Genomic DNA, 17,017 nt, shown 5'->3' with positions numbered 1-17,017 from the left:
GTGACAGGGAGGGAGGAAGGGAGAGAGGGACAGAGGGAGGAAGGGCAGGTGGAGGGGGAGGGCAGGCCTGAGAATGCAGCTGACATCTAGAATGCCAACAGCAGGACCCGCGCTCACTGTACAGTCTGCAGTACTCTAAGTGACAACGCCTCTTTCTCCTCCACTTTCTGCTTATGGATCTGGAATTTAGAATTTGGACACTTCAAACACGGCAACGATAAACTAGAAAGAAGCTGGAGCTGCAGCCCAGGGACAGAGCGTTTGCTTAGCACGTGGGTTAAGCTAAATAAATAAAATAAGCATCCAGGTGCACCTGACTTTAATCCCAGCACTTGAGAGGCAGAGGTAAGCAGACCTCTGCGTTTGAAGCTAGCCTGGTCTACAGAGTGAATTCTAGGACAGCCAGGGCTATATAAAGAGACCTTGTCCCCCCCCCCCAAAAAAACCCTGATAATACAATACACAGGAGAAAATCAACGAAGATGTTCTGCTGTATCTCGAGTTCATCTGCAGAGTTTCCAGTAGCCACACTTACCTTGAGGAAGAAATCGTTTGACCCGGTGGCCAAGAGCAGGTGGTTACTCTGGTTGGTGAAGTGGCAGCAATTGACTTGCTCCGAGTGTTCATCGTAGGTGTGCACTAGCTTCCCGGTCGCAGAATCCCAAATCTGAAGAGAACAAGTCAATAAAATGCACAAACAGCCGCCATTTCCACAGGGAAAATAGAAAGAACAAACGGACTTCACTGTGCAGATGCTATCTATCTCCTGTGAGGACAGACCTTCCCGCTGAGTATGACACTAATGTGAATCCACTCCCGTCTCTAAATACAGCACAACTCTGCCTCATTTTAAAAATTAAGCACAAAGAGTCAGGCATTATGGTGCACACACACCTTTAATCCCAGCATTCAGGAAGCAGAGGCAGACAGATCTCTGGGACTTCAGGCCGACCTGGTCTACACAGTGAGTTGCAGAGCAGCCAGGGCTACACAGTAGGACCCCGTCTCAAAAAATCTAACAACAAAAGTTAGCCACAAGATTTCCCATGTTTATATAAATGATAGCAACAGAGAAGTGGTGCCTAGAGGCTAGACCAGACCTCTGCATGCTGTCAGTAACAGAGGTTAGATCAGACACTGCAGGCTGTCGGTAGCAGAGGCTAGATCAGACTCTGCATGCTGTCAGTAACCCACACATGAAACTCCCAAGGTCTGCTTCCCTGTTTTCCTCTTATGCCACTTCTACCTTTGTCAGAGCACTTATGGGAATTAAGAGAAGCCCCAAGGGATTCAAAGAGTTTGCCACTGTAAGCTCTTTAGTGAGTATTTCTGCTTCCTGGTTTGTTTTCAGTCATGAGAAACAGGAACGTGGTGTAACTCTCACTCTGGATCATTCTGACTTTAGAACTTGGAACTGTCCAGCAAAGGCCCATCTCAAAGCCGACTCCAAGTGGAAGCTACCGAGTAAGTAACTGCTGCCTGGAATACCACTGAGCCTACCAAAAAGAAGGAAATGCAGGAGATCAGGGGAGTGGAGAGGAATGGGATTATCATAAAAACACCAGGTGGAGAGTGGGAGGCAGATGTTGAACTAAGCTGTGGACATTATGAAAATTTTATAATGGAAACTACTATGTAATTAACATACACTAATAATTTTCTTATCTCAATCTTAGTCTAGACACCCCACAGTGCTCTTCAGGGGCTAAAATCTCCTGAAGGAAACCCAGGCCAGCCTTTCTTGCCCACTCCATTTATCCAGATTCACCACTCTACACCTTACGTGAGGTGGAACATGGTGGCACGTGACTAATCCCAGCACTCAGGGTGCCTAGCTTAGTCAGAGCCTGTCTTGCCCCTTGAAAATAAAACACACACACACACACCATACACATCCTGAAGTGATGTAGGCCTCCTCTCTACATATTAGTGACAAAGCATCTCTTTATCTTTCAGTTTCTCTTAAATTCCTTATTAGTATAAATGCTCCAAATAGAAACTAAAGTTTAGAGGGAAGACCCAAGAAATGATAACTAACAAGGTAAAATTATCCTCTTTTTTTTTCCTTGCTTACTTTTTTTATACCAGTAACCTGTTATAGTGCTCATGTCTAGTTTGCACTGATTATATACATCAGTCTATAAGGTTAAAACAGAATCAGGCTATATTTACATACTTCACAATAGGAATTATATCATTTTTAAAATATTACTTCTAATCAAAGATGTCAACTAATATAATATTATGGACCTATAAACATAGGTCCATAGGTCTATCTATTGATGACAGGCAAATTCACTAGTTTATCTAATTTTCCCTTCTTGTTGGCTAAATACTTCAAGCTGATCAACCTAGGCAATTTTTTTTCTTTTTTTGGTATATTAAAATTATAAGAAATAAGGATTTGGGGAGCAGGTGGGCTGACCGTAAGTCTTCACCTCCCTGTCTGTTTCCCCAGATCCAATACCCCCAGCTTCACAGCCAGCTCTGTAGAGAAACGCCTGCCGTGGTGGTCTCTCTCCCATCTCTGACACTAGCCACAGCAGACAACAAAGATCTTCTCCTCCAACCTTCCTTCACTGATCTCAGTATCAGTGGTCCCAATTCCCCCAACAAAGAGACACAGACTAAAAGAGTGCATATAAAAAACAGGATGCAGATGGGCGGTGGTGGTACATGCCTGTAATCCCAGCACTCTGGGAGGCAGAGGCAGGAGGATTTCTGAGTTCAAGGCCAGCCTGGTCCACAGAGTGAGTTCCAGAGCAGCCAGGGCTATACAGAGAAACCCTGCCTCAGAAAAAACCAAATCCAAAAAAACCCAGGATGCATCCTTCTGCTGTATCCAAGAAACAGACCTCAGCATCAAGGAGAAACATTACCTCAGGGTAAAGGAATAAAAGGGAAAAAAGAATTCCAAGTAAATTGACCAATGAAGCAAGCTGGTATAGATTTTAATATCTAACAAAATATAGTCTTCAAACCAAGACTAATCAGAAGAACTAGGGAAGGACACTATATACTCATCAAAGGAAAAATGCACACACAAAAAAATTTCAATTCTTAACATCTATGCCCCTAACACAAGGGCACCCAAGTTTGTAAAAGAAACACTGCTATGGCTTAAATCACACACTGACCCTTCAATATGTGACTTCAATACCCCATTCTCACCAACAGACTGGTCATCCAGACAAAAACTACACAGAGAAATGCAAGCGCTATCAGACATTATAAACCACATGTATCTAAAAAGTATTTACAGAGCATTTTACCCAAACACAAAAGAATAATCCTTCTTCTCTGCAGCTCATGGAATGGTCTCCAAAACTGACAGATACCGGATCACAAAGCTCAAGAAAGCTGAAATGACTCCCTGCACTCTATTAGAGCACGATGAACTAGAGCTGGATATCAATAACAATAGCAAACTTACACTTGTGGAAACTGAATAAAACTCTGCTAAATGAAAATAAATGGGTTAAGACAGAACTTAAGAAAAATTTTAAAGACTTCCTAGATCCAAATGGAAATGAATACACAGCATAACCAAACTTATAGGATAGGATGAAAGCAGTTCTAGGAGTCAAGTTCACAGCACTAAATGCCTAGATAAAAACACTGGAGTCACACCCAAGAGGAGTAGTCAGGCTCAGGGCTGCAGTCAATAAATAGAAACAAAGACATCAGTACAAAGAATCAATGAAACAAAGAGCTGATTCTTAAAGAAAATAAAAAGATCAATAAACACTAATTCAAATTAACTAAAAAGTGGAGAGAGAATATCCAAACTAACAAATCCAGAAATGGAAAGAGGGACATGACAACAGACACCAAGAATTATAAGGACATACTTTAAGAACCTGTACTTCTACCAAATTGGAACATCTACAAGAAATGTATAATTTTGATAGGTACAACTTACCAAAGTTAAATCAAGAACACATAAGGAATTTAAACAGGCCTATAACCTCTAGTTAAATAGAAGCAGTCATTAAAGTCTGCCAACCAAAAACAGCCCAGGGCCAGATGGTTTGAGCACAGAATTCTACCAGAATTTCAAAGAACAATTAATGTGAATGTTCCTCAAACTATTTTATAAAATAGAAACAGAAGGAACACTGCCCAATTTATTTCATGAGGCCACAGTTACTCAAATGCCCAAACCACATAAAGACCCCACAAGGAAAATTATAGACCAATTTCCCTTTTGAACATAGATGCAAGAATACTCAATAAAATAATAAAATATTTGCAAACCAAATTCAAAAATACATCAAAACAGAGCATCCACCATGATCAAAAAGGTATCACCCCAGAGATGGAAGATGATTCAATATATGAAATCAGTATATACACATATATACATATAAACCATATAAACCAACTGAAAGAACAATAAAACAACATGATTCTCTCATTAGATGCAGAAAAAGCCTGTGACAAAATCCAACACCTCTTCATGACAAGAGTCCTGGAGAGATTAGGAATACAGGGAGATACCTAAAAAAGACAATTTATAGCAAGCCCATAGCCAACATCAACTTAAATGGAGAATGGAGAAAAACTCAAAACAACCCATCAGGTATGAAACTCTCCAAAAATATTCAAAATTGCACTTAAAGTCTTGGCTATAGCAATAAGACAACTGAAGGAGATTAAAGGTATTCAAATTGGAAAAAAAAACCAAAGTATTATTGTTTGCAGATGACATGACAGTATACATAAATGACCCTAAAAATTCTACCAGGAAACTACTACAGATGATAAATACTTTCAATAAAATAGGACACAAGATTAAGTCACAAAAATCAGTAGTCCTGCTATATACAAATGACAAACAAATTGAAAAAGAAATCAGGGAAACAACACCCTTCATAATAGTCTCAAATAATATAAAATATCTTGGAGTAACCAACCAAGGAACTAACCAACCAAGTGAAAATGTGTATGATAAAAAATTTATAAAGTCCTTGAAGAAAGAAATAAAAGAAGATTACAAAAGATGAGATCTCAGCCGGGCAGTGGTGGTGCACGCTTGTAATCCCAGCAGTCTGGGAGGCAGAGGCAGGCGGATTTCTGAGTTCGAGGCCAGCCTGGTCTACAGAGTGAGTTCCAGGATAGTCAGGGCTATAGAGAAAAACCCTGTCTCAGAAAAAAAAAAAAAATTCCAAAACACCAAAGAGAGAGAGAGAGAGAGAGAGAGAGAGACAGAGACAGAGAGAGAGAGAGAGAGAGAGAGAGAGAGAGAGAGAGATCTCCCATACTCATGGATTGGTAGGATTAACAGTTAAAAAAAAAAAAAAAAGAGAGAGAGTGCATCCTAATGCATGCTGACAGGAGCCTGATCCTGAGAGGCTCTGCCAGAGCCTGACATATACTGAGGTGGATGCTCGCAGCCAACCACTGGACTGAGCATGGGGTCCCCAATGGAGGAGTTAGAGAAAGTACTGAAGAAGCTGAAGGGGTTTGCAACCCCAAAGGCAGAACAACAATATCAACCAACCAGAGCTCCCAGGGTCTAAACTACCAACAAGGAGTACACATGGAGGGACCCATGGCTCCAGCCGCGTATGTAGTAGAGGACAGCCTTGTTAGGCATCAATGAAAGAAGAGGCCCTTGGTCCTGTGAATGCTCGATGCCCCAGTGTAGGGGAATAAGCGGGCAGGGAGACCAAAGTGAATGGGTAGGTAGGGGCACACCCTCATAGAAACAGGCAAATTGATCCATCCTTGTCTCCTTGTACTAAGCTCAAATCCAAATGGATCAAGGACCTCCACATAAAGCCAGACACTCTGAAGCTAATAGAAAAGAAACTGGGGAAGACCCTTGAGGACATCGGTATAGGGAGAAAGTTTCTGAACAGAACACCAATAGCATATGCTCTAAGATCAAGAATTGACAAATGGGCTGGAGAGATGGCTCAGCAGTTAAGAACACTGACTGCTCTTCCGAAGGTCCTGAGTTCAAATCCTAGCAGCTCACAACCATCTGTAATGAGGTCTGACTCCCTCTTCTGGTGTGTCTGAAGACAGCTACAGTGTACTTACATATAAAAATAAATAAATCTTAAAAAAAAAAAAAAAAAAAAAAAAAAAATTGACAAATGGGACCTCATAAAATTACAAAGTTTCTGTACGGCAAAGGACACCATCAAAAGGACAAATCGGCAACCAACAAATTGGGAAAAGATCTTCACCAATCCTATATCAGATAGAGGGCTAATATCCAATATATATAAAGAACTCAAGAAGTTAGACTCCAGAAAACCAAACAACCCTATTAAAAAATGGGGTACAGAGTTAAACAAAGAATTCTCACCTGAAGAACTTCGGATGGCAGAGAAACACCTTAAAAAATGCTCAACTTCATTAGTCATTAGGGAAATGCAAATCAAAACAACCCTGAGATTTCACCTTACACCAGTCAGAATGGCTAAGATTAAAAATTCAGGAGACAGCAGGTGTTGGAGAGGGTGTGGAGAAAGAGGAACACTCCTCCACTGCTGGTGGGGTTGCAAATTGGTACAACCACTCTGGAAAGCAGTCTGGCGGTTCCTCCGAAAACTGGGCACCTCACTTCCAGAAGATCCTGCTATACCACTCCTGAGCATATACCCAGAAGACTCCCCACCATGTAATAAGGATACATGCTCTACTATGTTCATAGCAGCCCTATTTATAATTGCCAGATGCTGGAAAGAACCCAGGTATCCCTCAACAGAAGAGTGGATGCAAAAAATGTGGTATATCTACACAATGGAGTACTATTCAGCCATTAGAAACAATGAATTCATGAAATTCTTAGGAAAATGGATGGAGCTAGAGAACATCATACTAAGTGAGGTAACCCAGACTCAAAAGGTGAACATGGTATGCACTCACTAATAAGTGGATATTAACCTAGAAAACTGGAATACCCAAAACATAATCCACACATCAAATGAGGTACAAGAAGAATGGAGGAGTGGCCCCTTGTTCTGAAAAGTCTCTGTGAAGCAGTATAGAGCAAAATCAGAACAGGGAAGTGGGAAGGGTTGGGTGGGAAAACAGGGGGAGGGAAGGGGACTGATGGGACTTTTGGGGAGTGGGGTTCCAGAAAAGGGGAAATCATTTGAAATGTAAATAAATATATCAATAAATAAAAAAAAATAAAAATAAATAAAAAAAAGAAACAGGAGGAGGGGGGATGGGATAGGCGACTTCTGGGGTGGAAATCGGGAAAGGAAATAACATTTGAAATGTAAATAAATAAAATATCCAATTAAAAAATGGCTAAGAATAAAAAAAAGCAATCAAGCAATTTACAGAGTCAATGCAATTCCCACCAAAATTTCAACATAATTCTTCATAAACTTTGAAAGAAAATTTCTTAACTTCATATGGAAAAACAAAAAATCCAGGATAGCTAAACAATCCTGAACATTAAAAGAACTACTAGAGGTATCACCCACCCTGATTTCCAGTTGTACTAGAAATCTATCTATAGTAATAAAAACATCATGGTACTGGATAAAACACACATGTTGATTAACAGAGTTGACTTGAAGACCCAGACATTGATCCCCGTACATATGGACACCTGGCCTTAGATAAAGAAGCCAAAATGACAAACTACAGGGGGTCGGGGGGAGAAAGCATCTTCAACAAATAGTGCTGATTAAACTGGATACCTACATGTAAAAGAAATGCAAGTAGATCTTTATCTCTAGCCCTGCACAAATCCAAATCAATCAAAGACCTCAACATAAAGCAGATACACTGAACCTGATACAGAAGAAAGTGGGGAACAGCCTTGAACTGACACAGGAGTCTAACAATACCAATAGCTCAGGCACGAAGATCAACATCAATAATTGCACCTTATGAAATTAAAAAGCTCCCGTAAAGTAAAGGGCACTGCCATTCAGACAAAGCAGCAGCCTACAGTACAGGAAAAGATCTTTACCAACTCCACGTCCAACAGAGGACTAATATTCAAAATACATAAAGAATCCAAGAAACTAGATATCAAAAGAACCAAATAATCCAATTTAAAACATGAGGTGCAGATCTAAACAGGGAATTTTCAAAAGGAAAACTCAATAGCTGAGAAACACTTTTTAAAAAGTTCAGCGTCTGTACAGAGCCATATTGGGGCACTCTTGCACTTGGTCAGAGTTTGACTTTGGTCAAGGTTAACTTCTCCCAGTTAGCCAGGATCCTGCTCCACCTAGGGTGGAGCGCACGTAGTAAAGGTTAAGTTCATTGTTCCTCCAGGTATAGGAATTCCTGAATTAAACAGGTGACCCACCCAGCTGCCGGAGCAGTCAAGACGAAGACCTCCAAGAGAAGCTAGACAACTTCCACCGGAACTCAGCCTGGAGTCTGGGGGGAAGGGTTTGCCCGAACTGTTAAAAGGTCCGGCGCCATTAAAGTTTACGGCTTTGATCAGTGAACATTGACTTGGCCGTACGTTCTTTTCGCCGCTCTTCCCTATGACCCCAAAATTCTCTCAACAGGTAACCCGGTTTACATGTAGCTGCTGGCGGCTACATAGTGGCGCCCAACGTGGGGCGACCTGGCACGAGAGAATTTCTTGAGGTAGCCCTATCCAGCGAAGCTTCGCGGAAAAGGTGAAAATTAATGGTGTCCGCACGGTAAGCAACATAGAGGGCAAAACTAGCGCTAGTGAATTCGTGTCTATTGTTGTGAGTGCAGGAATGGATACAGTTTTTCAAGCATACTGCGTGGACCCAGCGCAGGACTGCTTGGGTTGATAAGATAGGGAAATATGGGGAAGGAATTTGGTAGGCATTTGCCCAAAGCTCGTAAGAGCTGATTTCGGCGAAAAGAAAGGGGTTTTTAAAAATAGGCATATGTCCACAGCTTCTAAGAGCTGTTTAAAGAGGAAAATGGATGCAATTGCTTAACAAGCACGCTTAACTTTCTGTGTATCTTTCCGTGTTTGTCCCGGTGCACCGACTGTCTGTCTATGTGTATGTTTATGTCCTCTCTGTGTCTTTGTGTGAATGACTGTTTCATGTTAAAAAGAAAAAATTGGTAAAGATTACATCTGCTGGTAACCTCTTGAGCTAGCCACAGTTTGTGTGGGGATTGATTCAAAGCCACGCTGCAGCAGCGTAGCTCACTCACCCAAGAGGCAAGCATGGCTGGGGAAAAAGCCGCTCTTAAAGCCCAGAAACCTCGAGATTTGGGAAGACTTTGGTTTGGCTTGTGAAATTCATGTAGTCGCTTTATACTTGTTTCTAATTGGTTTTAATGATATAAGGCTTTACATTTCTTGACTAAAGAGTTATAAATTAATTGGTTATTATGTAAAAGGTATAGTGTTATTAAGAAAAGGTTAGTTTAAAACTGGTGATTCAGTGTTAGAGCTATCTTAACTAACTACACGTGGCCTAACGCCACTCATGCTTTGTTCTTGTTTATAATTGGATTTAAAGGTATATTTTGCATGTCTTGACTATAGAGTATTGGCTTAAGTCACTGCACATGATTTAAAAGGTATAATGTTATTAACAAAAGTTAGGTTAAGGCTGGTAGTTTAGGGTAGTCGCCATTTTGAACACGTGGCATGATGGTTAAGGCTGGTAGTTTAGGGTAGTCGCCATTTTGAACACGTGGCATGACGATTAAGGCTGGTAGTTTAGGGTAGTCGCCATTTTGAACACCACGTGGCATGACGCAATCCAGGAAATACAGGCCTTTGGGACGCTCCTAAATTGGCATGGTGTTTCATGTGAATCTTGGCCTGGAGATTAGACTTAATGAAGATTAAGATTTAAAATATTGTCTCTTTAATAAGTTACACTGTTATACACTTGAACATAAGAACTGGCATACAAACCTTGTGCTGTAAATATGTGTTTGCCATTAATTTTAAAGAAAATAGATTGTTTAAAATTGAGATTTGCTTCCAAAATTACAATTGTGCTCTAATATTGCAAGAAAACATTGAGTTACAATAAAAATCAGTGTGTCATTGGCTACAGTTTTCAGTTTGCAGGCTCGTAATTGTTAACATTTTGTAATTAAGATAATTTTGAGAGTGATACAGCTATGGGTTTTAGAGGCCCATTGCCACTTTTCCACAAGTTTATAGGCTACAATGGTAGGAGCAAAATTTAACCCTCCAAGATTAAAAAGGATATCTCTGTAGAAATGTATTTGATATCAAGTAGGTTCCCTTGACCATGAAATTACAGGTTTCTTTTGTTTAATCCTTAAATTGTCCTTGTAGGTTTGGGTCTGGTCTTAGATCAAAGGCTCAGATTAGAAGATATTTACATTTGAGGAATCTCATACAATGTCCTTGCCAAGGACTCAAGGTGGATCCTAGGGCAGATAAAAAAATTTACATTTGAGTTAATGCAAAGCTTAGAGCTGCCTCAGGGGAAGCTAGTGAGGAAGTTTTGAGAAATTGTTTCTGCCTTACAGGCCCCACCTAGGGAGTGTTTGGCTTTAAAAAAAAAAAAAAAGGTTTTTGACTTATCCAGGTGTGGGTTAAAATGCAGTTCAAATCTATGAAAGGTCAAGGAGGCTATAAAAGCATTAACATTTGGCCTGTCTACTCCCTATAAAATTATTGTAAATTTAAAGGGTTGGTTTTTTGCTTTACATTCTGATAATTATAAAAGCATTTGCTTCTAATTTTAAAGAGACAACAAAACAATTTCATTAGAAAGTTTTGCCTCAAGGAATGGCTAACAGCCTTATGACTTGTGAGAAAAAGTGTTTTGTCTCTGTTTCAATACTAGAAGTTAAGATCTTAAAATTTTCAGTGTGTAATGTTCATAGAATGTTTGTTACAGGCCCTTGCTCCTATAGACTTTTAGAATTTTTAGGTAAATGGCTTTCAAAAGTTGTTAGGATATATTAATTGGCTTTATCTTATTTACCTCATTTTAAGCTTGCCACAGAAGGTCTTAAACCTCTGTTTTCTAGGTAGGAAACGTTTGTTCCTTGCTTCAAGCAACAATCAAATTTATTATTAATGGTTGGTCTATTACATGGCAAGCATTTTTAGGCAAAATTAATGACTGTTATCCAAAAGATAATTTGTACTATCAGATCACATGTTTATTCCTTTAAGTTTCTCCCTGCTTCAACACAGATACCTGAATTGGGTGCTATAGCAGCTATTTTTAAGATGTTAAAGGTCAAGCTTTTAATAATAGTAGATATACATAGCTCATGGTTTATAATTGCTTAAAATTGGTCCATTTTTAATACTGCTAATTCTTAATTTCTACAGTTTATACAAATGTGATTCAAATTTCTAAGAACAAAGGATATGTTCTCTAAATGACTGTCCTTTAGGTATTTGAAATAATTTTATATTTTGTGCACATCAAATTATAAAGATTTGTTCTTGATGTCCTCAATTTCTACCTCTACCATGTAATGGTGTTAATCCTAGAGGACTTAGTTATTACAGATAAATGATATTCATATTTCTAATTTAAAAGATTAAAAAAAAATATGTACATGTGACTAATGATTCATTTTTAGGCTGTCTAGTTGCAACTGCTCTAACAGAAAAAGCAACTATATTTTATATAATTACATAGTTATTGCCTATGTTATGGTTTATACTTTGTGTTCCAACTTAAATTAATAAAACAATATCTTGGAAGAAAGAAGAGAGGGGAAATCGTGTCCCTGTACATATCATTTATATTATGCTTGCATGTTTTTAAGAAAATTTTAAAATTGGATGCCAAGAAACTCCTTGCTAAATGTATATGACATCTTGTAATTAGGCATATTGATGTCTAGGTGAAATGAAGGAATTCACTTACTAACATATGCCATGATCCTGATTTAATATTGGGGGAGAAGGCATGTCCTCTGTTTTTTCCACAGAATGCTGCAGAAGATATGCTGACTGTGTGCTTGCTGAATGCCCAGACCATGGTAACATAAGAGCTATATTGGGTATATGTTCTTGACTTACCTCAATTGTTAAATGTCCCAGGTTAGATAAATTGCCTAGCTTCAAGCTTTTAGACTTTGTGGGACAGAACATGGAGACTGTTATGCTAGCTTAGGAAAATTTAATTAGAAGAGTTAAAATGACTCTTCTCCTTATTGTGCTCAGCTGACTCAACCATAGACTGGTCTAGAAATAATTCCAATATTGAAGATTCCAATTTTGAAGATGGCTAACAATCTTCAGCCAGCTGTGTTAATTTAACATATAGTCTCCACTTTTCCTGAGAAGTAACAGCTTAATTCTTGATTCACAAGGCTACCTCTCCCACCTCAGAGGCCAAGCTTTGGATCCTTAAAGTTGTTAATTTACAACTGAATTGGATACTTCTGGGACAAGTTAATCCTATTCCACCTTTAACTCTTGACCTTGTCTGTTAAGCAGACTGGCTGTCTCCACCCAGGCTCACCTGGATGGAGAGATTACATGTCTGTTAAAGACACTTGCAGACCCCCCTGGCTTCAAAACTTACACAAGTGGATCTCCAAAGAGGGAGCCACATAGAACTCAGATCTATGTGTGTTTGTTTATGAACAAACATGGGTACCAGCGAGACGTGCGAGGCAAAGCACTGCATGGGGAGGTGAATTTCTGCTTCTGAGTCCCCAGGAAGTACACCTAATTGCATAGGGGTTAACGGCGAGAGGCTGTCCTTAAAATAATAAGGGAGCCTATTACCCCTCCTCTGAAAAAGACGTTATACAATATTTAAGAGGAATTACGGTCAATGCTTCCCCTCCTGGTAAAGGCCCGCCTTCTTATGAAGGATATTTATCCACTTGTTTTCTACCTCCTCGTGTTCAAATTAATAAAAAAAGGGAGGACATGTACAGAGCCATATTGGGGCACTCTTGCACTTGGTCAGAGTTTGACTTTGGTCAAGGTTAACTTCTCCCAGTTAGCCAGGATCCTGCTCCACCTAGGGTGGAGCGCACGTAGTAAAGGTTAAGTTCATTGTTCCTCCAGGTATAGGAATTCCTGAATTAAACAGGTGACCCACCCAGCTGCCGGAGCAGTCAAGACGAAGACCTCCAAGAGAAGCTAGACAACTTCCACCGGAACTCAGCCTGGAGTCTGGGGGGAAGGGTTTGCCCGAACTGTTAAAAGGTCCGGCGCCATTAAAGTTTACGGCTTTGATCAGTGAACATTGACTTGGCCGTACGTTCTTTTCGCCGCTCTTCCCTATGACCCCAAAATTCTCTCAACAGGTAACCCGGTTTACATGTAGCTGCTGGCGGCTACAAGCGTCCTTAGCCATCAGGGAAATGTAAATCAAAACTACTTTTAGAGTCCATGTAAAAGTCAGAATGGATGAGATCAATAACACAAGAGAGAGCTCATGCTGGTGAAGACGTAGAGTGAGAGGGATGAACGCTAACCCAGTGCTGGTGGGAGGCAAACCAGGACAACACTGTGAAAATCAGTGTGGCATCTTTTAGAGCATTAGGAATCGATCTACCTCAAGACCCAGCTATACCACGCTTGGGCATATACCTAAAGAATGCTTCATCCTACCACAAGGGCACTCGCTCAGCAGTGTTCATTGCTGCTCTATTCATAACAGCCAGAAATTAAAATCACCCTAGATGTTCCTCAACAGAATAATGGATAGAGAAAATGTGGTCTGTTTATACAATAGACTCAGCTGTTAAGAAAGAAAAAAAAACAAACAAACTTGGAACTAGAAAAAAATCATTCTGAGTGAGGTCCCCCAGACCTAGGAAGACAAATATGGTATGTATTTGCTTATATGTTGATATTAATTATTAAATAAAGGATGACCCGTTGGGCATGGCAGTGTACACCTTTAATCCCAGCACTCTGAGCAGGTGGATGTCTGTGAGTTCAAGACAATCCTGTCTACAAAGTGAGTCCAGGACAGCCAGGGCTCTGTTACAGAGAAACCCTGTCACAAAAGACAAACAAGCAAACATACAAACAAACAAACAAAGCTACAATACATAGACCCAAAGGGGTTAGGTATAGAGGAAGGAACTCGGGAGGCTCATGGATCTCCCGAGGAGAAGAAAATAGAGTAGATCTTATGGATAGCCTGAAGGGGATAAACTGAAGGATCGGGTAGGGAGGAGGAGGGAGGTGGGGTTGAGGGATAGTATCAAAACTTAGTTCAGTAGAAACTTTCTAAAATATATGAAGGTGATCCTAATGAAGTCTCTAACAGTGAGAGAGCTGGAGTCCCACATGGCCATTTCTTGTCACCAAACTTTCTTCTAGTACTAGGACTGGGTTATATCCAATAAGTTGGCCAAAGGGGTCCCATGGAAATCCCCAAACAGGCCAGTCAAGACAATAGGTTGTTCTCCATAGACTGACAGTGAGGCCCCAGTGCCAAAGACAGCACCTACACAATTCATTGAACATGGAGAGGTCAACCTCCATCGCCATGTTCTAGTGCCTTTGGACAGGAAGGTACTCTTCAGGCTACCAAAAGAAAAACATAAACACCAACCCAGCCACAAAACCTTTCATCTACAATCACCAACCCAGCCACAAAACCTTTCATCTACAATCTATCTTGCTTGCAAAATATGCTAGGGCACAAAATATAGTGACACCGAGTTTGTAGGAGTAACTAACCAATGTCTGTTTTGACTTAAGTCCCATTCCACGAGATAGGACCCACACCTTACAACTGCTTGGATGACCAAGAGTCAGAGACGAGATATCCCAGAGACCTAGGGTAAAACCAAATACTACTGGCCTAAAAAAAAGTAACAGTAAAATGCCTCAAAATGACATTCTGCTATACTCATAGATGATCAGAGAGGCTTCCTCCCTGGAACAGATGGGAACAAATACCGAGGCCCACAGCCAGACCTTACACACCGAGAGACCTTGGGACACACATCTCTAAATAGGATGTCTCCATCAAATCCCATTCCTCAGAGCTCTCAGAAACCCATGGAAGAGGAAGCAGGAGTGTGGGAACCAGAGGGGATGGAGGTCACCAGAAGAAAAGGACTTCCAAATCAACTGAAGAAACCTCATATGAACTCACAGAGACTGAGGCAGCAGGCACAGGGTCTACATGGGTCTGCACCAGGGTGTCTCTGTAGAAATATTACAGCTTCCAGTTTAGTGTTTCTATGGGATTCCTGAGTGTGTAAATGAGTGTGTCTCTGATTCCTGTGTCTGCTCTTGGGGCTCTTTTCCTTCTGTGGGTTTGCCTTGTCTAAATTCAAAGTGGTGGTTTTTGTTTTATCTTGTTATATTTTGTTTTGTTATGTTTTGCTGTTATCTCTTAGAAGCCTGTTCTTTTATAATGAGAGACAGAAAAACAGTGGATCCAGATGGAAGAGAAGAGAAGGAACTGAGTGGACTAAAGAAGGGAAAACTGTAATTAGGATATATGGTATCAGAAACAAATCTATTGCCGGGTGGTGGTGATGCACGCCTGTAATCCCAGCACTCTGGGAGGCAGAGGCAGGCGGATTTCTGAGTTCGAGGCCAGCCTGGTCTACAGAGTGAGTTCCAGGACAGCCAGGGCTATTCAGAAAAACCCTGACTTGAAAAAACCAAATCCAAAATCAAAAAAAAAAAAAAAATGAAAAAAGAAACAAATCTATTTTTAATAAAAGGGGGAAATACTCTTTAAACAATAAGAAAGAAAGAGAAGGAAAGACAGATAGATGGACAGACTTGGGCTTAATGGTTAAGAGTATACAGTGCTCTTCCAGAAGACACAGTTCAGTTCCCAGCACCTAGTTTAACAACTCCATAAATGTCTAGTAACTCCAGCTCCATAGGACCCAACACTCTTTTCTGGATTCTGAGTTGTGATTTCAACTCAAAAAGAAAATGTCTCCCTACCTTAATTTTTTTCTCAATGTATTTTCTCGGTGAGTATTTTGCCTGAATGTATGGATGTACACCAGGAACATTCAGTCTGACAGGGGTCAGACTGTGTGCTGGATCCCCTGGGATGGGAGGTAGAGGGGTTGGGGGCAGCTCTCTGGGTGCTCTGCGAGAGCCGTAAGTGCTCCTAGGCACCGAGCCACTGCTCCAGCACCATACCTTAACTTTCTTATCCACTGAGCAGGTCGCTATGTAACTGTCGTCTGAAGAGAATGCACAGCAAAGCACCTCATCTTCATGAGCTTTGATGTCAAGAAGTTTCTCGCCTGTCTCGGCTTTGAACACCTGCATAACAACAGCAAAGCCTTTATTACTGTAAACCGCTTAGCTACAGCACACCATTTCATGAAAAGACCTCTCTAAAAGTTCTTAATGACTGTAATTTTCAAAACAAAAATGAAATTTAGCAAAACGACTCAAAAACCAGAATTTGTCAGGATTCCTAAGTGTTTATATAAGCATAAACAGAGAAGTATCCAGTGTTAAGGGTTTCGAAGTCTCACTAAAAAGAAGTGGTGAAATACAGCTTCATTTCTTGTTATTATATCGACAAATTCTAAACAACCAAATATACTTTCTTTGGGGGCTCAAAAACCCCAAATTAGGCTGTAGCTATAGTTCAGGGGTTGTGTGCTTACCTAACATGCCCAGGACCCTGAGTTCAATCCCCAGCACTACTGGGGGAATTAAGGCCAAGATTAACATAATCAGTAATCAAGTATTATAGAAAGGAATATCCAAGTATGATCTTGGAAAGGTTTGAATATTCTAAATATAAAAGTATGAGGGAAAAGCACTCTCTGTGCTTCCCAAAAAACACAGTGAGAACGGAAGTACCTTTGGAACCAATCTATCCAATTCCCATACTGTCAGAAATCTCTCAGCCTCTGACAATTTGTTTAACCGATGTTTTTTCAGCAGCAGCAATGGCTTTTCCTACTTGCGGATGGAGTCTGCATGTCTGTTAACGCCTGCCGTTTTCTCCCTACCCATAAGTGGCAAATGGATGGACAGTCACTGCCAAGGCAAAGAGGTCCTGGATGTCCCTGACAAGGTTGGAACTCCTGAAAACAGCCATATCCTTAATAGTCTAAAGATGCTTCTACGAATGGTCAAGAGTTTACATCTCTTTACTTCTAAACTGTTTTC

General features: G+C 40.4%; 1 protein-coding gene across 23 annotated transcripts in view; it reads right to left on the bottom strand.

Moving 5' to 3' along the window:
- The window catches only part of Apaf1 (apoptotic peptidase activating factor 1), a 94,711-nt gene that overhangs the window by 42,839 nt on the left and 34,855 nt on the right, over positions 1 to 17,017 (bottom strand). For all 23 annotated transcript variants that reach the window (XR_007974702.1, XR_007974686.1, XR_007974694.1 and 20 more), the window contains exons 14-15: positions 16,028 to 16,153; positions 536 to 667 (exon numbers count right to left, since the gene is read on the bottom strand). Coding sequence is in view for 2 of the 23 variants with exons in the window: in XM_052165980.1 (XP_052021940.1) it covers positions 536 to 667; positions 16,028 to 16,153 (258 nt within the window). In the remaining 21 variants the exon portion in view is untranslated. The remainder of the gene's footprint in view (positions 1 to 535; positions 668 to 16,027; positions 16,154 to 17,017) is intronic.

Source organism: Apodemus sylvaticus, chromosome 20 (genome assembly GCF_947179515.1).
Source record: "Apodemus sylvaticus chromosome 20, mApoSyl1.1, whole genome shotgun sequence".
NCBI lineage: Eukaryota > Metazoa > Chordata > Mammalia > Rodentia > Muridae > Apodemus > Apodemus sylvaticus.
This window is presented reverse-complemented; position numbering and strand designations above follow the sequence as displayed.